At 41.5% G+C, this 21341-nt stretch overlaps 1 protein-coding gene across 1 annotated transcript in view; it reads left to right on the forward strand.

Moving 5' to 3' along the window:
- Positions 1 to 239: 239 nt before the first annotated feature.
- Positions 240 to 21341, forward strand: part of XK (X-linked Kx blood group) — a 39330-nt gene continuing 18228 nt past the window's right edge. The window contains exons 1-2 of the mRNA XM_004690111.2: positions 240 to 567; positions 7369 to 7631. Coding sequence (XP_004690168.1) covers positions 323 to 567; positions 7369 to 7631 — 508 coding nt within the window. The 5' untranslated portion in view covers positions 240 to 322. The remainder of the gene's footprint in view (positions 568 to 7368; positions 7632 to 21341) is intronic.

Raw genomic sequence — 21341 nt, forward strand, 5'->3', positions numbered from 1 at the left:
CTGCCTCGGCCCCCCGGGGAAGGGCTCCCGGCGGCCTCCGAGGGCCAAGCCGGAAACGTGGTCACGCATACGTGGGTGCAGCTTCCCGAGTGACCGGCAGCGCAAGCAAAGGCAACAGCAGGTCGGGCGGCGCAGGGCGCGGGCCAATCCCGGCCCCTCGGGACACCAGGAGCCGTCACATCGGGCAAAGCGCTGAGCGGCCCAGAGCGCGCGTGGGCGCGGGCGGCGCAGGGCGCGGGAGCAGTTGGGGCCCGGCATGCCGAGCGCCCCTCTGGTAGTCGCCGCCGCGTCCGCCCCGGGTGCGCGCCACTGACGGGCGGAGATGAAATTCCCGTGCTCGGTCCTGGCGTCCGTGTTCCTGTTCGTGGCCGAGACGTCGGTGGCCCTGTACCTGAGCAGCACCTACCGCTCGGGCGGGGATGGCATGTGGCAGGCGCTGACGCTGCTCTTCTCGCTGCTGCCCTGCGCTCTCGTGCAGCTCACGCTGCTCTTCGTGCACCGCGACTTCAGCCGCGACCGACCGCTAGTGCTGCTGCTGCATCTGCTGCAGCTCGGGCCCCTCTTCAGGTGCGTGTGGGGCCAGGGCCCGGCGGCGGGGGCAGCCGGGAGGAACTGGGGACTGCCCCGGGCCAGGCGTCTGGCCCAGGACGCGCGCTATGCGCCCCTCACCCCCGGGCGGGCCCCGGCGGCCGCGGGCCAGGGAGCATGAATCGGCTGTGGCCGGGGGACCGCGGTCCTGCTCAGCGCCCCAAGCCGAGACCGCCCGGATTCCACTGACCCCGCCAGCAGAAATGGCAATGCCGCTCGGTGCCACCTCACCCCAGGCAGGCGTCGCCTGCAGTCAGGTGGTTCCTGGCTGGATGGGTTTGTGTCCCCACACACCCTGGGGACCTGAGCTGGGAAGCGCTGTTACCGCAGCAGCGTGCACGGAGGATTTCATTTCAGTGCCAGATGCGGAGCATTGAGTGTGTGCCAGGCACGGCTTGGGCTCCACAGAGATTCATTATTGTAGTTCGTGCTCTTCGGACCTCTCTCTCCGGCTGCACGCATGGGGCTTTTTTCTTTGGGTGGAATCCTGCGGGGTCGTAGACAGATCCCCCAGTCCTCCCTCACTTCCAGCCACTGGGGCTGGAGCGCAACGTGTGCCATGCAGACAGAAAGTTGCCATGTGTTATGAAAAGAGAAGCCCTCAGTGGCATTTTGGGAAAGAAATGTATATTAGCCAAAGCACCCAGAAATATAAGGTCCTGAAGTAGATTTTGGCATATCTGAGGGCCATTCAGAAGTTTTGTTTTGATAGCTTTCATCTCTGTAGAAAAAGCAAAACAAAGGGTGTCTAAGGGTTCTAAATAAATGTGTAAGACTCAACTGTAGACATAGGCATAGAGGAAGAAATGCCAAGACAGAAAGGCCAGAGATGCAGCTCAGCTGCCTTTTCTACCATAAAATCTCAATCTCTCTCTCTGTCTCTTTGTCTTTTTACACATTGCACACACGCGCGCGCACACACACACACACTCACTCCAGTAAGTAGCAGGCTAGATTTACAAAGCCCTATTGTAAAGCTTACACTTCCTATTAAACACAGTAAATCCTAGTTGACACTCAGAATACTGACTTGGAGTTTACACAATGTTGAGGAACTTGGGGAACAGGTTTCTCAGCCTCCAGAAATTGAGGAATCCAAGAAGGGAAGAGAAACACACACTCTGAGGGGAGTAAGAAGTTGCTGAGAATATCCAGATAAGAAGGGAGGAGTTAGGGGCAAAAAGAGCCTGAAAGGGAATGAAGAAATACCACGTTCTGCAACCTGAAGCCATGCAGTGAGGACAGTTAGCTCTCCCTGTCTTAGTAGGCCACCCCAGATCTCCAGTATACTCTACCCAACCCTAGTAAGATCAGTGTGCCCTGACTTTAAGCAGGCACTCATTTCTTAACCTCATTGCTGAAAAGAAAACTCCTTGCTCATGATGTTTAAGTGACAGGAAGGGGAACTGACATTTCTGAAATGCTTCCTATGCTGGATGCTTCACTAGGTGTTCATATGCTTCTGTTCACTGAATCCTGACCACAAGGAGCTGTAACCGTCCCCATTTTAGACATGAGGAAAATGAGGCCAAGTTCACAAGATTTCTTGGAAGTGGAGTCTGGTTTCTTACTAGACAGTAGGCAGGGGAGAGTGGAATGCATTTTATCAATACATCTGTCTTAAATAAAGAGTTTGACCATTTTGCCAAAATTTATATAAATACCCAGGCAAATAACATTCTATCATTACTGCTATTTCAAATGTTTTTAAATACCAAGATAAAACTAATGACATAATAATGACAGGATGGCAAATATAAACCTGAGCTCAAGGAAATATGCCAGGATATTGAAAGTGATCATTTCAGGATGGTGGGGAAATGGGTAATTTTAATTGTCTCCTGAAGAAATAGAAAAGTGTATCATTTTCTCCTTTATTATATATACTTATCATTTATCAGTTTTTACAGTAGAGATAGTTTATAATAAAGTTTGAATCTTTGAAGGATAACTTCTCAGCTATATGAAAAGTTTCAACACTGTAAAAAGACCTGTTTCTAAAATATTTTAAATAGGCTATTGTGTGTGTGGGGGCGGGGAGAGCAAAATAAGCCATTAAAAAAAAAAAAGCGCAACAAACAACCCCCTTCTTTCCACAAGGACTTTCTCGTATTACTTCAGCTGTCTTATTTCAAGGAGATACACAAAATGGTGATTCTAAGCATTTTACCTTCCACATGACAAGGAAACCAATTTGATGTTGTGAATTAGCATGACTTAATATCTTATTGGAAGTCCTTCCTGCTGACTGCTTGATTCTATTTTAACTTTAAGCCTTCTATATGCAGATCAACATTATTTCCACCAAACAAAGAATAGTCACGATGTGTTTCATTTCCTCCTTAGCACTTGGAATTAGTAATATTTCAAAATGTTTTTTGGAAAATTTAGCTCTGTTTACGTTTGGGTAGGTGCTACTAGTCACACTCAGATGTGGGTTTTTGAGTTCTCTCACTTAAGCTGCAATATAGGACACTATAATTTTGGGCTAAACACTACAGTGGTCTGTCCTTTTAGGGGGGCATTGGGAGAGCACGATATTTCATTTACATTAGTCTTTTTTTTTTTTAAAGGATTTCTATTTATACATACAAGAGCTGGGGTGTAGGCCAGAAGTGTGTGTGGTGGGGGTGGGGTGGGTGAGAGGTTTCACCAGAAACAAAGTAGGGAGCAGAACAGGTGGATTGACTAAAACACTCTGCTGAGGGGAGCAGCAGGTGAGACAGGAGGAGTCTGCTGCACCATGTGGTTTAATTACCTATTGGGGGATATAACTGGTGCTGCAGTGGCTGCAGATAGCTTCCTAGTGCTGAGACTTAACTTCTTGTGCCACCAGGAAGGCCCTATAAGTCTTATCTTTAAAACTGAAGTTAAAATCTATCTGGTTGTTTTCTTATTAGTCAGAGTTTGAATTAAATGAACATTAGATAATGTATTTTTTCTGTTTTAATGAGAATCCTATTGTGAATAATAATAGACATTCTGGAAATCCAGAAGAGAAAAAGGACCTCTTAGCAAAAACAACATATCTGTTTATCATTCTTTTACTATCATGTGATTTTATACTTTAATTAAAAGGGATGCATATAAATGAGTTAAAAATTCAAGGAATTTCCCCCATTTTTACTACTACCATGAGAAAAATGGTGCATGAGAAATCTGTGCTAATATAGTAAATGCTTAGAAGTTCCATTAATTAGTATAGAACATTGAAAAATGATTAACCCAATCATTTTAAAAGTAAACTTTCAAAAGACTATAATAATAATGGCCTGAATTTGAAGAGCCTCCTTTTATGGTTTGCAAGAGGTACTTTTCCATACAGTAGTAATTTCTATCCACTGTGAAGCCCTTTGAGCTAACTGTCATTATCTATTTTTTACAGTTGAGGAATTAAGGTTCAGTGAGATTAAGCAATTGACTTTACCTAGGCCATGTGGCACTTTCTATTTTACCAGTTCCGTGCTCTCCTAACCTCACAGAGCACGTGTGTCGTGAGAAGATAATGTGGCATATAAGAAATCATAGCCAGTATCTCTTTTGAAAATACCTTCCTATGAACTACCTTAGAGGGTTTCTCATATCACAGGTTATTTGTGCCTGCACCAACACGCATGGTTTCAGCAAAAGAGTAAAAGTGGCATAAAAGGGGAAAACATAGATCACTCTGCTGTTTACTTATATTAGGGGTCAACAAACTATGCCCCACAGGTCAAATTCCCCCACTCCTATTTCTGTAAACTGTTTTACTAGAACACAGCCATGCACACTCTGTTTCTGTTTTGTCTGTGACTGCTTTTCCACTACATCAGGAGTCAAGTATTTACAGTGACCAGCAAAGCCTAAAATATTTTACTCTTTGTAAATGCTTTAGAGAAAACATTTTCCAACTTTTCATCTACATAACTACAAAACTTCCTTGAATGATTTTCATGGAAATATTTAATTTACAACTGTATTTACACAACCTCTCAAGCAAAAACTGAAACCAGATCAAACAAACAAAGATTTGGAGTAATTGGATAAGTTTTGTAGAATTGTTAGAAAAAAAAATGGTAGGGCTTTTTTTTTTTTTTTTTCCAACCAGTTTTCTTAAGTAGTAATGGCAGGAGATCTTGGGGCCATCCATAAATTTATTGAGCACTTACTACGTGTAAAATTCTGTAACTCACAAGTATATGAATTGGGGAAAGACAGTGGATCCCACAGTGCCTTCTCTGAGATTAGCTCATTCTGGAAACCTCTTTTGTTACCACTGATAGAGACACTGAAGTTTTATTTCATCTGCAATTTGGTAAATGCTTCTGGTTTCATACAACCCCCCTTACAGAACTGCTTTCTCTCTGAACTTCCATTTCATTCACTTGCTCTTAGCAATGTGCTGTTTTTTTTTGTTTTGTTTTTGTTTTTGTCTTTATAAATGTCAAGATTGATTTTATTCAAGCAACATTTTTTGTTGTTGTTGGAAGAACAGAAAACAAAAAGCACATTTAAGAAAATAGTTGAAAGCCTTTAACTTGACAGCCTAAAGAAAGCAATTCTCAACATTTTGTTGTACATCCTAACAAACATTTTTATAAATAAACTGTCTCTCCATGGGAAAAAGCCCTGATTTGCAGTGTTTGCTGATTTCTAGAATATAAATATTTCTATCCTGGCCTATTTCAGCTACTCATTACTTAATAACTAGTTTACAATTCCTAACTACTGAGCAGTCTCTTGAATTCATATGAACCAGCTCAAGCACTCCACTATTTATGTATGTGTGGTTTGTATATATTTTATTTTTACAAAAATAGAATTTATGTATATATATTCATATTTTGATGTTGTTATTTACTCCCTTCAAATATGGTAAGCATTATTATGGATCAGTAGTATCCCATCAGTTTTAAAGTTTGAATATTTCACTGACTGCATATATTATGGTTTATTTAATCATTGCTTTACTGGGGGACCTTTCAAGTATTCCCAGAATTTTGTTACTACAAATAATGCTATGATTTAAATTCTTCCAGTAGGATTCATTCTGCGTGCATGTTTAGGAAATATTTTTATAAACTGAAGGTACCATATAAATATTGTGTAAAATATTTATTATCCTTCTGTATATGTTTCATTTTTCCATTTAGATAGTGAGCACCTCTCTTCAATGAGGTGTATTCAGCTGCCTTTGCGTCCCCTGCAGCAAGTATGCAGTAAGGTTATGTGTAGGTTGCTCCGTTCCAGAGCCGCGTAGTGCAGTGCATCCACATTCGTCACATATTTGAAAATAAAGCAACGGTCAGTTTATTCTGTCTTCAAGCCCTGGTTGTGGTCAGTGGCCCAACTGTGTGATGCTGTTAGACCTTTACAAGCCTCAGTCACAGAGCCAAGTTTTTCCTCAGAGCAAATTCAGTTGGATCAGTTGGGCATGGATTCATAACCTGAACTTTATTAACATTATTTTCAACTGGCCAAATTGGTCCGACAGTTTTACATATTTTCATAAATATATTGAAGTGTCCATGACTGCACTAGATAAAACACAACAGATAAACCTGTCCCATACACACACATACACACAGTCACAACTATGTACTTTCTTTCTCCCGTGAACAAAGGTAATAGTCACAAAATGTATCCACCTTTTATTCACCAGAGAGACTCCTACATTTCCTCTCTTGCCTCAAGTTTTATTTTATTTGGCAGTACTATAAGGCCATTATAAAAATGCAAGTTTCGGGGGAAATGTCCTTTAGCAATTTTGAAACCTAAGGCCACACACCTCTTATTCCTACGAATGACCTGTTTTCCTCAGTATCTTATAAAAAATTTCAAACCTACAGAAGATAACGTGAATGAATTGTACAATACATACCATCTAGATTCTATACTAAGCATTTTGTGCCACATGTTTATCCACCCCTCTGTCAACTCATTAATGGGTGTGTGTGTGCTTCAGAGGAAATTGCACATACTAGTACTCTCCCTCCCTTCAGTACCCGTATCATTATCCAGTTCTAAAGGGTACTCTTGGTGGTCTAGAAAGGTGGCTGGTTAAGGCACCTTTCCTGGCTTGAAAGGCCATAAATAAGAGACATATCTGCAGGTCTGCAGGCATGATAGGCTTTAGTCATATCCTGTAAGGCTGAAGAGAACAGAAAGCTAGATAACACTGAGGCCTTCAGGGGAGTGTGATGTGATAAGGTACTCTGCAGGGGGGTCTCCCAGCCATGGCTGCTGCTTCACTAATGATTCATGGCTTCTATTGGATGTGGAATAGATATATCATTATTAAATACATTGTAATTCTTTATTAGGTATTAATATATGTACAGCTATAATGTATAGAGATGCCTTATACAAACATACTATCTTAGTTTAATAACAATAGGGCAAAATAGGTATCATCACTACTTTATGAGTGTGGAAAAGGGCTCAAGGGTTAAATGACTTTCCCAGTACTACAGAGCTAGTAAGTATCAGGAAGGAGAATTGAACACATTTCTGTGGCTTTGAGGCTCTTCCCATTCTCTTGGTTTTCTTGTTTCAATGGTGTTTGGTGTCAACTCTCAACTTGCTTCTCACTCAGTTTCCATTGGCCTGTTGTGGGACCTCAAAAGGACCTTATGCTCAGAAAAGTTCCTTGGAGTGGATGATTTTAGAGTGGCTACAGGCCAGAGTTGCCAGTTATGTTTTTGAGAATTAGGTTAAGTAAGTACAAGTAGAGAAAAGTAACTGAGAAAGAACAGAATCTTGCCAGCCTCTGACTATTATGACTTGTTGATTTATTTCCAGGTGTTTTGAAGTCTTCTGCATCTACTTTCAGTCAGGCAGCAGTGAAGAGCCTTATGTCAGTATCACCAAGAAGCGGCAGATACCAAAAAATGGCCTCTCAGAGGAGGTTGAGAAGGAGGTGGGCCAGGCAGAGGGCAAGCTGTTTGCTCATCGGTCGGCATTCAGTCGGGCATCGGTGATCCAGGCTTTCCTGGGCTCAGCCCCCCAGCTGACTCTGCAGCTGTATATAAGCGTCTTGCAGCAGGATGTCACCATCGGAAGATGTATGTATATTTTTATTTCTACTGGCATGTGGTGATCAAAAAGGGAAGCAAAATATAAAGTTTATTTTGTTTTAGAGGCAATGAATTTGTATGTGTATTCAATCCTGAGTCTGTGGTCCAGTTACTAACCTGAAAGAGTTAAAATAATAACATTTATTTTGCTTCTGAATCTACAGTCTGGGCAGAGATCAGAAGGCTCAGATGCTTCACTGGGCATGAGCTGGGGTCCTCACAGAGTGGGCCAGAATCCATTGAAAACCCGTTAATTTACATTTCTTATGGTTGATGTTAGCTACTGCTCAGCCTCAGATCTCCCTCCATTTCATCTCTGTGTGGGCTAGTGTGGACAGCATGGCAACTGTTTTCATGACAAGTGTCCTAAAGTCCAGATAGAGCCACTTGCCTCACCTTTTGTGATCCAGCCTTGAAAGTCTCTTTTGCTGCATGAATCCTGTCAAGGTTTGAGGGAGGGAATCACTACTCCTACTTGGGGAATGGCAGACTTTTGGAAGCTCATTTCTGTGACCATCTTGAAAAATATAGTTTGCCATAAGCTAAAAATCCAGTTGTCAGGCTGAGCCTCTTTGGATTTTGCTTCTGTCATTGCCTCTGGACTTTCTAAATCAGCTAAGACAGTTTGTTATATAACAGCTTCTTTGTGGTGAATGATGGAATCAAGAGTATGTTCCTGTATTCTTGAAGTTCTTGTGGGTATCTCAGTGTTTAATTGAGCACATTTTTCTAACCTTTGGGCTTTACTCACAACATCAAATTGAGGGCAAGTCTTTCTTGTGTAACTCAGATTTTAAATACCTCTGAGTGCATTGGATGCAAGTGAAAAAACCTTCACATGAGAAGAGGAAGTAACTCCACCACAATTTTAATATCAAGGGTAAATCAAAGCCATATGATTTGGTAAGTTTACTATATAGATATGCAAAAATGAGTTAAAAGCCCTAAGTAGAAAGAAAGATATATTTAAGATACACTGAAATTGGAATTCTTTTGTAAAAATCACTAATTAATCCAACTGTTCTCATTATCATTGTTCTGCATGTATTCTATGCTGAATGGTTAAACTGTTTGGCTGGGTTATAAAGCATTTATGGGTCCATTTTACCTCAGAATGGCTATGTATCTTAAGATATCAGGTCCTTACATTGAGGTCTTGAGTCTTTATGGATTAACATGTATGTGAATATATCTCCCACAGCTTCAGGTGGTCCACAGTGCTTACTGGATAGAATGGCACCCTTGTTCTTTAAGGTTTTACAACTGGAATGGGTGTTGACCATCGTGAGTCCTCTGTATGCCTCTGTATACCCTTTTCTCAGTTCTGTTTTTCCAGGAAGCAGGGACACAGCGAGAGACCATAGGTTGATGGCCTATTTGATTTTTATATGTATATCCAAGTTTTTTCCTCAAGTTTTTTATTGTTCAGAAGTTGGGAAATGATAGCCAATGCACCCAGTCAGGTCCTGCAGGCTTTTATGTTCTGGAAGGAAATTCAAAGTGCTATTACAGTGAACACATGAAAGATAAGAAAGTGAAACAGCCCTGCTGATACGGAGAAAGTATTGGTGGTCTGGATAGATGATGCAGCCTACCATAGCATTCCCTTAAATAAGGCCTAATCCATGGCCAGGTCCCTATGCTCTTCAATTGTATGAAAACTGAGAGAGGCAAGGAGACTGTAGAAGAAAATTTTGAAGGCAGCAGAACTTGATTCATAAAGTTTAAGGAAAGAAGTTATCTCCATAACAATAAAAATACAAGGTGAACCAGGTGTGCTGATGGAGAAGCAGGTTATGCAGAAGAGTGAGCTAAGATTATCTCTGCCGGGGGCTGCACTAAACTGTGCAGGTGAAACAGCTTTATATTGGAAGAAGATGCCCTCTGGGGTTTACATAGCTAGAGAGAAATCCATGCCTCGCTTCAAAGCATGAACTGACTCTCCTGTTAGGGGCTAATGAAGCTGGTTACTTGAAGTTGAAGCCAGTCCTTATTCACCATTCTGAAAATCCTAAGACACTTCAATTATGCTAAATACTCTGCCTGTGCACTATAAATGGAACAGCAGAGCCTGGATGATATGATAACACATGTCTTTACAACATGGTTTACTGAATATTTTAAGCCCTCTGGTGAGAACCTACTGCTCAGAAAAATATACTTTTTTTTTTAAAATATTACTGCTTATTGACAATGCACAGGGTTATTCAAGAACTCTAATGGACATGTGCAAGGCAACTCAGGTTGTTTTCATGCCTGTTAGCACATCATCATTCTGCGGCTTATGGGTAAAAGAGTCATTTCAATTTTCATGTTTCTTATTGATTAAATACATCTCCTAAGACTATAAATGTCATGGATAGTGATTCCTTTCATGCATATAAGAAAAGTAAGTTGAATCCTTCTCGAAAGGATTCATGTCTAGATGCCATCAAGAACATTCGTAATTAAAAAAAAAAAAAAAACATTCGTAATCCATGGGGAAAGGTCAAAATGTCGACATTAACAGAAGCTTGGAAGAAGTTGATTCCATCCCTTCTGAATGACTTTGAATTCAAAACTTTAGCAGAGGAAGTTACTACAGATGTGATGGAAATAGCAAAAGAACTGGAATTAGAAATGGAGCCTGAAGATGTGACTCAGTTTCCTGTGATCTCATGATAAATTTGAATGGATAAGAAGTTGTTGTTGAAAGATAAGCAAAGAAAGTAGTTTCTTGAGATGAAATGTACTCCTGGCGAAGACACTGTGAACATTGTTGAAATGACAACATAAGATTTAGAATATTACATAAACTCAGTTTAACAAGCCGTGACTGGCTTTGAGAGGATTGATTCCAATTTTGAAAGAAGTTTTTCTGTGGATGAAATGCTCTCAGATAGCAGTGCGTGCTACAGAGAAATCTTTAATGAAATGAAGACTCAGTTGCTGACTATCAGTCAGCAACCACCGGCATCAAGGCCAGACCCTCTACCAGCAAAATGATTAGGATTAACTGAAGGTTCAGATGATAGTTAGCAGTTTTAGCAAGAAATTATTTTTAATTAAGATATGTGCAGGGGATTTTAAGTCATAATGTTTTTACACACTTAATACTACAGTAGAGTGTAAAACATAGCTTGTATATGTGTTGGAAAACCAAAAAACTCTTGTGATACTCACTTTGTTATAGGGGTCTGGAACCAAACCTGCAACATCTCCATGGTGTGTCTCTATTTCTTCTTTGTTTTTTAATCAGGTGCTCCAAATGATTGTCATCATTATCAAAATTTGAGAACACTAGATTAGACTAATCTTCACCAGCCTAGGGGGGGGCTCCCTTCCACCCAGAACAAAATTGTGTTTTCCTAAGATATAAGAGTAGGAATGGATTTTGAGTAGGCAGCTAACAGTATGTCATGCCATGTAAGGGAAGTTGATACCTCTAGTTAGATGTTATCGACAGGAGGGCATCAAGTCCATTCAAAAATGAAAGTCTATAACCATCTTCCCTCTACTTCTGTGCTTACTGAGCAAACATTGATGACTTTGGCCTTGGAGAGAGAAGGTGGAGCCAGCCATATGGTCCATTGGAGGGATTTTTTTTATTATTATTGAAATATAATTTGTATAATCTAAAACACACTATTTCTAAGTGTACAAATCAATGGATTTTAAGATAGATATTTACAATGTTTTATAATTATCACCACTAAGTTTAGAACATTTTATTGCATTGAAAAGATACTCATGTTTTTTTTAGCAGTCACTTCTCATTTCCCCTCCTCCAGCCTCTGACAATCACCGTCTCTCTGTCTCTATTGATTTGCCCACTGGACATATTTAATATAGATGGAACCATACACTGTTACAGTTCTATTTCTTATAGTCAGTGGATAATGGACTGTGTCTCTGAACTGAAATCTTGGTACGTTTGGCCATCCTGAGACTCCTGGTTCCAATTAGCGTTCGGCACGGCATGAGCAAGTCTCGACTTTGGTGTGGCTGAGGTCCAGGTGAGCAAATCAAGCTTAATATGCCTGTGCTGAGCTTTCTGGACTCCAAACTGCCCTTCTCTTCCTTTTATAGTAGTTATACTGATAGTAATAATGACTGTTTCTCCACCCCTTACTTTGTGGTACACCACTCTGCGTGATAGACACCATTGTGTTTCATTTTCACAGAATCCTTGTGAAGCAAATAAGGCTTCTTCCATCTTACTACAGTGGGAAATTGTACTCACTGTCTGTCAGAGGAGGCAGCATTTGGAGTTAGATTTATGTGAATTCATTCATGAATAGATGAGAAATGAAGGAAAAGCAGGTAAGAATATCCAAGGATCCCAAAGGCCATGGGAAAGCATTAATGAATATTAAGCAGCATAGTGTCGCACTCAGCTTTAGCTTCAGAAACTTACTCTAAAAAGTAGATTTGAGAAAAACAGGGAGGTCAGTTACAGGGCTGCCACAGTTTTCAAGGCGAAAATTATAATGGCTTAGGTTGGAATAGTAGGAATTAACTAATGAAGTAGATGTGGACAGATGAAATTACAGAGTGGGGAGCTGAGCCAGAGGGATATGTCAAAAAGTCATTTTCCCCTTCCTGATATGGGTATCTGTAGTCATGAATCCTCATTTATATTATATAGGGATATTGAAATGAATGTATAAATGAAGTTGAAACTGGTGTTAGTGTGGCACAAGGGGGTGATAATTTTACCTCTGCCGTACAAAACAATATGTATGTCTGTCAGTGACCAGCAGCTTACACAGGATGTGTGATAGCTCAAAGACAGAATGACGCTAAAGTCGGATAACCTAGAGTAGTGTCCTAAAGATGGGGCAGTGTTTCCATTGAAACCTTTGTTTTTTTATAGACTGTTAAAGTAGAAAGCACTCCCTCAGAAAGAGGGTTCAGTCTGTTGACTGAGTTTCAGTCATAGACATTTCTAGCCCAGGCCTGATCAGGTCCTAGTGGACACCAATGACATCATAACAGCTGCATTGTCACAAAGGTAGTCAGCTGCCTGACCAATGAGAATTGGAATGTGAGGCTTCAGTAGGCAGGAATAAGAAGCCCAGGCCATTAGGATAATGAAAAGCATGTCATCCCTACGAAGTGGGTTCTCTCCTGTTTTGTGAAAGCCAAGCTACACTTCCCCATCAGCCATATGGGCCGCCTTCTACGATGGAATCGCTTCACCGAGAACCTGGACTCATCCGTGCCAGTTTTCCTCGAAGGGGTGGTAGACTTCTTGACAACCAGTATCTTGGAGGCAGTGACCAGGGAGGTGCAAAACAGCCGCAGGATGCGGATCACATCAGAAGTCGTGGAGGAGGAGATAGACAACACTAGACACCACCGCTGCATCTCTAAGAAAGACACCCAATCCCAGAACCAGGTGCCCCAACTCTGGAAGAAGAGAATGAAAAAACCAAAGGAGCCTTCATCAGCACCTTCATCAAGTGCCGAAATTGCCCATAAATGAGGGTGGCCTGGTCTTCTACCATTAGCACTACCAATAGTGCTATTAAAGTGTTTAAAATCCATGAGCTGGTTTCTGACTCATGTTTCCGTCCTCAGTTGGCAGTGTCTACAAGATATCTGTGGTGAGCTATGGGAGGGGGAGTTGTCAGTAGAAGGTGTGGTCAGTGGGGGATGATTGACCCAATCCATGATTTTGATGGGACCTTTTAAGGGTGACAGATTTGGCCCTGGTGGGAGTAGCTGGGAGGTTGTGGGGGATGAAGACTTTTTCACTGGCTCCATGCAAGGCAAGGATTTGAGATTCATGGGGGAACATACCTGGCTTGTTGAATTGCCTGAAAGATGGTAGCTGGGTGGGGCTGAAGAACATGTCTGAGGTTGAAGACCATGACTGAGGTGCCCAAAGGCTTTATTCATGCCAGGGACATCGAAGTCAGGAGGTGACGGGTCAGGACAGGGGGTGGAAAGGGTGGACATCTAAGTCAGGAGGGTGGGATTTAGTGGGACAGGGGTTCACATGATGATTGAAGAGTGAAGGGGAAAAAACCATAAAGGAATTATAGCCATAGTGGTTTTATATATTTATCTGCACTCTGCCTCATTCCAAAAAACTACTTCAGAAAGGGATTGTTAGCTAGCATGATATTTTCTGTGTAATATATTTTTCAGTTCCTTTGATTAGGCACTGATAAATTAAATAGCAATATATAAAGGCTACTATTTGGTCTAAGATGGCAATTCAAGTAATTTCTAATGTTTAATGTAGACTACTGGGCTTACTAATGAATGTATTACATTTATGAATTTATGAATCTAATTATGAACATAATTAGATTTTGTATTGTTGGATGAAATACCTAAATCATCTAATGATCATATATTTGATGGAATAACAGAGTTATCAGTAACAAAACATGTGACTATATGCTATTTAAATTGTGTCCCAGTTGATAGACTTAAAGGCCCATATAATTCTTTTTTTCTCCGACAATATTATTTCTTTACTGGTGTAGATTTAACATCATTGTTCATTCTGTACACCGTTGGTGTTCTCCAGTCAGGTGTAGTCCCCGTAGAATTTCTACCACCAGTTTCCGCTTGCCATGCACCACAGCCATAGTCTGCACATAGAATTCTTATGAACACTTGTATGTGCACTTTCATAGGAACACTTTTACATAACCTTAAGTTGAAAAAATTATTGTGCCAATTGTGTAAAACACTAACCCCCTCCTATTTAAGTGACATTTGACATTTTCTCCATTCATCCTATGCTCTAGGGCCACCCTCTGCTCCTCTAGGCCTGTCACAGAGGGCTGCTCAGAGGCTACCCAGCTGACTTCAGCAGTGGGTACGAGGACCTGGGCTTGCCATCCTAGCTGACCACACTTTCTGGCCACGTGACCTTGGGAATTCCTCTGTTACTTTGGAGTGGCCATTTCCTCATGAAATGGGGATAATAAGAGTCCCTCTATCTTCCAGTTTTCCCAAAGATTAAGTCAGTTGTGCTTGTGAACTGGTGTTGACCACAGCTACTGGATGGAATACTTTTAGCCAACAGGAGCATCTATCACCTCCAGTAGATCAGACACTCAGGCTCACTTCCCACAGTGCCACTGGGCCTGGCTCTCATTGCTGGCAGCTTGGGCCTGGTGTGGAAACCACAGCCTGCTGAGCCTTGTGGAGGGGCGGGGTGAGAGAGGCCAGAGGTGCATCCCTGCACCGGACAGTCCTGGCCCTGGCTCCCTGTCTGCTCCCCTGTGCCTGGTGATGTGCCCCCTCTGCTTCCTCCCATCTGGTAAAGCTGGTGGAGCTGACTTCGCCCCTGCTGCTTCCTAGGAGGCCCTGAGTCTAATGGAGCTGGGGTTCTACTTAGAGCTCACTGGAATAGGTGTTTGTAGAAATCCACGACACTGTTCTTGCCTCATAAACCCACTAAACCAGATATTTACAGAAACTACATCATCAAGTTGTCCATCCCATGAGTTTGTGATTTATATAGAGTGTTCTCTTTTCCTCATGTGCTCAACCAACACTTGTTTTGTCATTTTTTTTTTCAAAGATTTATTTATTTAGTCATACAGAACTGGGGTACAGGCCAGAGGCTCAGGGGCGGTGAGAGGCTTCACCAGAGACAGAGTGGGGAGCAGAACAGGCAGATCGACGAAGTACACTGCTGAGGGAAGCAGCGGGCGGGTCAGGAGAGGTCTGGCTCGCCATGTGGTCTCCTCCGGGGCAGGCGGCAGGCGGGAATCGAACTCATGCGTAAGTGGCTTCAGATTCTCAGTGCTGTGCTTTAACCCGCTGCGCCACCAGGGAGGGCCTGTTTTGTCATTTTTAAAAAAGATTTATTTATTTTTATGCATACAGAACTGGGATACAGGCCAGAGGTGCAGGGGTGGTGAGAGGATTCACCAGAGACAGTGGGGAGCAGAACAGGCAGATCGATGAAGTACACTGCTGAAGGGAACAGCAGGCAGGCCAGGAGAGGTCTGCTGTGCCATGTGGATCACCTTTGGGGCTGGGGTTCGAACTCATGCAGAAGTGGCTTTAGCTTCTTAGTGCTGTGCTTTAACCCGCTGCGCCATCAGGGAGGGCCCTGTTTTATCTTTTTGATATAGGCCATTCTCACAGATGTGAGGTGATAGCTCACTGTGGTTTGGACTCACATTTCCCTAGCAATAACTGATGTTATTGGCTATGTGCCTATTGGCTATTTCTGTCTCACCTGTCTGATTTTTTAAAAGCTGTTTATTTTTATTATAATAGGGCTTGTTTAAACAGAAAGTAGAATAGTCTCTTAGGTATTTCATTGAGGTCACATCAGAGTATTTTATCAAAGTCCAGGAAGTCATCATGTGCGGGTGCACTGTGCTGGGTTCATAGGTCTGTGTGCTCTGGTGTCACTGGGCACCTGACCCCAACCTGTGCTTGCTGACACTAATGGTGACTGTCACACATCTGGGCAACCAGGCATGCTGGGTTCTTTCATTCTCTGATGTCTGGAATTTGAGATGATATTTGGAGATTGAGTGTTAATAACCTCTTGCAAGCTCTCTGCAGAGTCTTGTGGACCTGGGAGAGCTGGTTGGATGGGTCCTGTCACCCCTTTAAGAATGGCGCTTCAGCTGGGCTGTGGGGTCATGGTCAGCACAGCATCCATCTGAGTGGGGCACCCTGACAGATTTCCCTCCTGCAGGTGCACATGAACCCCACACTCAGGGTGGGAGCCAGGCAGAATGAAGCCCTGCCTTGGAGAACCCATGAGCCGCCCAAGTTTGACCCTTCGTACATTTCTGAATGTGGGAAGCATTTGCTCTAGTTCACAGGCCGCGGAGAGGCCACCATTGACAACTTTTGCCCTGTTGGGAGTGGGAAATCATAACCAAATGGGGACAGAGGCGGGAGGGTGTGGCTGCCAAACTAGGTTTGTGAACAAAAGCACTGTCAGGGCGGGCCAGGTTCAGACACAAGCCAACATGGCAGAAATATGTGTGAGGTGAGATGAACCCAAGAGTAGGTAGAGCCTGAGGGAACTTGGATGGGAACATAACTTGGTGTTGGCATGAGTTCAAGGCCTGGGAACTGGGATGGCCTACCAGGAAGACAGCGTCTGGAAATAGAGGCATTTTTAAGTTCTAGGCTCTCATGACCCCTGTATTTGACCAATTCTGCAACATAATGACAGAGGGAAGACTACCTGTGACTCAAGAAAGGACCTTGACCAGTATTAACTTTTTTTTCTTGTTCTAATTCCATTTAGACTTGTGTCGGCTCATTTTGCATAACTGGCATGCAGTTCAGAGTTGACTTGAGTGCAACAGCAGGACTGGCGAGGACGCTGTTCAGCGGATAAGTGCACACACTTAAGTATAAGGGCAAAGCCAGCTTGCTCTAAAGCTTCCTCAATGCGGACTCAGTTTGCATTCTGGTAGCTGGCTAGTAATTGTGACCAGTCAGCCGTCCATGTACCACTGTTTGACCAGTTTGGAATAATGGGTGTGGCTTATTTTATTATCTTAAGTATGATTTTAAATCTAAGGGCATGCATTTGTTGTCCTTTCAGTGTTTCTCCTTCAGAGTCCATGAAAATAAAAGAGCAGTCTCTTATTCAGAATTCCAGAATCAATGTGGGAGAAATTTCTCTTAATTTTCTGTTAAAGCAAAATCTCGAAAGGAAACCAGTTTGTAGCAGAGAGGTAGATTAGCTACTGCAGTTGTGAGATAATTGTGTTCTGAGATGTGTAGGCTGAAAGGAACTCACCAACTCATTGTGAAAGAGTTTCATGATATGCTGCCATTAAATAGTGAAAGAAAAAGTAGACCAGTGATCTCTAGGCTCTTGTAAGTCTAAATTACTTAGGGATACATCACCTTCCATGGTTGTAAAATGAGGAGTTATATTAAATTATTTCAGAGTTTGGCTCAAGGTGGACAGTTACCAGTCTGTGGTCATTTCCTAAGAAAAGTGGGTACTTAGGGCACAATGATTTTTTTTTTTTTTAGCATCTTCAGCTTGCGTCTGACACCACATTGGCCCAGAGGTGGTAACCTGCTCTCCCAAGATCACATGGGGAGTGGGGTGGCACAGTAGGGAGAACTTATCGCACCCCCAGCTCTTGTTGAGGCTCCTTCATAACTATATCTGAGAAATGGGTCTTGAGATAGAAAGTGCTTGTTTAACACTGAGAAAGAGAAGGTATTAGGGTCTCCTGTATTTCTAGGATAGCACTCAACAACTCACTTGTTGAGGAACTTTTCATTTGTGTTTTATTTCGAAGCGCGCAGGTTAGGCTTAGAGGACTGAATTTATAGTACACACTTTACAAGCCTAGGTGTTGTTTCAGGTTATGATATGGTGATCGCTGTCATGAACCCTTCTCCTCAAGTGACACGTCCTCAAAATTTTGATTCTTCCCTCTGCCATGGCACCAAAGGAGATTATTTAATATCAGAAGCCTGTGTGTGTCTTTGAAGTACCCAAGTTACTATTATTTTTCATGGAGTCTTGAGACCTTTCTTTGTTGAAGATAAAATTTAAGCCTTGTAGCTAATTGTAGGACCTTCAGGAAAGCATCAGAGTAAATTAAAAAACTACCTGAAGATGGCAGAGACTTACAATCTCTGTGGGTTACTTGTAATTTATGATAATTTTTATAAGCAAAAGTTCTGGTGGGTGTGCATAATGAAAAAAAATGCAAATAAAGAGGAAGCTTATTTATAATATGCCAAGTGATATAATCAAGTCACTCCAAAAAGAGTTTTGCAGAAAATGTCTATAAGCATATTGGTTAAATCTATTTCCAAAGAAGTTTGGGGTGGATGTTAAGCATCTAAGAGTTTTGCAGAAAATGTCTATAAGCATATTGGTTAAATCTATTTCCAAAGAAGTTTGGGGTGGATGATAAGCATCTAAGAGTTTTGCAGAAAATGTCTATAAGCATATTGGTTAAATCTATTTCCAAAGAAGTTTGGGGTGGATGTTAAGCATCTAAGAGTTTTGCAGAAAATGTCTATAAGCATATTGGTTAAATCTATTTCCAAAGAAGTTTGGGGTGGATGTTAAGCATCTAAGAGTTTTGCAGAAAATGTCTATAAGCATATTGGTTAAATCTATTTCCAAAGAAGTTTGGGGTGGATGTTAAGTACACTGCTGAGGGGAGCAGCGGGCGGGCCAGGAGAGGTCTGCCACGCCATGTGGATCTCCTCCGGGGCAGGCGGGAATCGAACTCATGCGGAAGTGGCTTAGCCTCTTAATGCTGTGCTTTAACACGCTGCGCCACCAGGGAGGGCCCAGATAAGCATCTATATTTTACTAAATATCCATAGAAAATGTGTATGTGCATCCTCCTTTGAAAATCACTGCTCTAGAAGTTACTAGTCAAGTTTTAAAGGGAAGGTTATATACAACTATGTTTTTAAATTTATTGAATTATACCACTATGAAGACAGCAGCAGCACTCATAGAGTTAGAAACAAATAGTAGACAATAAGGGTGTTGATAAATCTACAGGGATGTCACATATAGCATAGAACTTCTGAAATATTAATATTTTCCCTATTCAGATTTAATCTAGGAAAGTCTTAATATATCTGCTGGTTTGATTTTTTTCTCATGCATGTAATCAATAGTAGTATAGTAGAGGCTTTTATTTTCCCCCCTAAGAATCCTCTTAAATCATTTTTACTTTCTGGGGACTTCTGAAAATCTCCAAACAGTTTTAAGTGCAAAAGATATTGTGAAGCTGTAATTCATGTTCATTTTGGATTCAATTTTGGAAGGCATAATTGAAAAGTTTCCAGGATATTTATCAATTAATTTAGGGTTATGTGCACATGAGTATCTGAAAGTTTGTAGCTTGGCTATCTGTTAATTGAAGTGAAAATACATTATTTAATATGACAATTGTGAGCCCATTTGTAAATGCAAAACTTGTATTATTGTTTCTTTATTTTCAAGAGAATAATCAAGAACATAAAGTCATAGCACAGTATTATTGTGGTAAGATATGGGATCTCTGCTCTTGGGACAGAGAAACTCAGAAACTGACTCCAAAGAAATGCAGGTTCTGATCCCTGAAATCTGTGAGTGTTACCTTATATGGCAAAAAGAAATTTGCAGTTAAAGAGATTGACATGAGGCCCTCCCTGGTGGCGCAGCGGGTTAAAGCACAGCACTGAGAAGCTTGAGCCACTTCTGCATGAGTTCGATTCCCGCCTGCCCCCGGAGGAGACCACATGGTGAGGCAGACCTCTCCTGACCCGCCCGCTGCTCCCCTCAGCAGTGTACTTCGTCGATCTGCCTGTTCTGCACCCCACTCTGTCTCTGGTGAATCCTCTCACCCTCCGCATCTCTGGCCTATACCCCAGTTCTATATGAATAAATAAATAAATCTTTAAAAAAAAATAAAAAAAAGAGATTGACATGAAGAGTATTGTGGCCGCACAGGTGGGTCTTAATGGACTCATACCTGCCCTTAGAAGAGACTTGATCACAGAAGGAGGAGACAAGGTGAGAGCTGAAGGTGCCACCCTGCTGCCTTCAGAGATGCAATGCGAGGAATGCACCTGTGGAGATGGGAAAGACAAGGACCTTCCTTCTTCACTGGAGCAAGCATGGCCCCATCACACTTGCTTTTTCTTATTTTCTTTTTTTAATAATATGATAGTTGAGTTTAGAAATCATTTTGTGCCTTTTTCCATCTCATTTGTGACCCTTGGTTTTTAACTCAGTGCATTTATTTCAAAATTCTCACCTCCAGAACCAATAGAGAATAAACAGGTGTTGCTTAAACCACACCTTTATGGTAATTTGCCACCGTGGCCATAGGAAACTGCCACAGCTGCAGAGAAACCTTTTACACAGTCTTATTAATACCTACTACCCAAGGAAACATTTTCATTTTCACAGAAGATAAGTAGACTGTAGGTTTACTTCAGTGTAGTACTTGATTCCATCAGAGCTGAGCTAGACGTGGCAAAGCTGTAACCCAAATTTGTGTTTTCCTTTCCAGATTATCCTTCTGTAATTTTCTGTAGCTTTCTGCATTCAGCGTTTTCTGTCATCTTTCTTTTTTCTTTCTACTCTGGAACAAGTCTTTTGACTTCAGGACAGAAGCATTCATTTTTGATCCTTAATTAGAAAACAAAAAACATAAACTGCATCTCATGATCCTGAGACTCCTCAGGAGCCTCATTCAGCCATATTAATTATAACTTTTAAGAACTTAGTTGTATATCACAGAGAAAACCAGCAGGTAATTGGCAATTTCTTTTATTTTAGCATAGTTCTCATTCAGCTTTATTCAGCTTTATTCAGCCATATGTTTCCTTTAAACACATTTACCATGTAGCAAAGAGGAATATACTCATTTACAAATTCAAAGGCATAATCTCTTGTAGCATATACAAATAAGAAGTAAGCAAAGTTATGCTGTGTAATTAGGGTTTCAGCATTCTATCTTACTTAGAAATGATCTCAGAATCCTTTGAATATCTATTAATTATTTTATATCAATGTAAGTTTTCAGTTATCTAAAGATTTGGAAATGCTCTTAAAGATGGCATATTATATGTGTTTTTCATAATGTTAAATATTAAATAGCAGTAATTTTAGCTAATATTATTATTATAGTTTATTTTTACATCATTTTGTGTCTTTTTTCATCTCATTTGTAATCCCCGTGGGCTTCCCATCACCAAATCACCTGTGTGCCATCACCATAGTCCCAT

Source organism: Condylura cristata, unplaced genomic scaffold (genome assembly GCF_000260355.1).
Source record: "Condylura cristata isolate star-nosed mole 26May11 unplaced genomic scaffold, ConCri1.0 scaffold00027, whole genome shotgun sequence".
Lineage (NCBI taxonomy): Eukaryota > Metazoa > Chordata > Mammalia > Eulipotyphla > Talpidae > Condylura > Condylura cristata.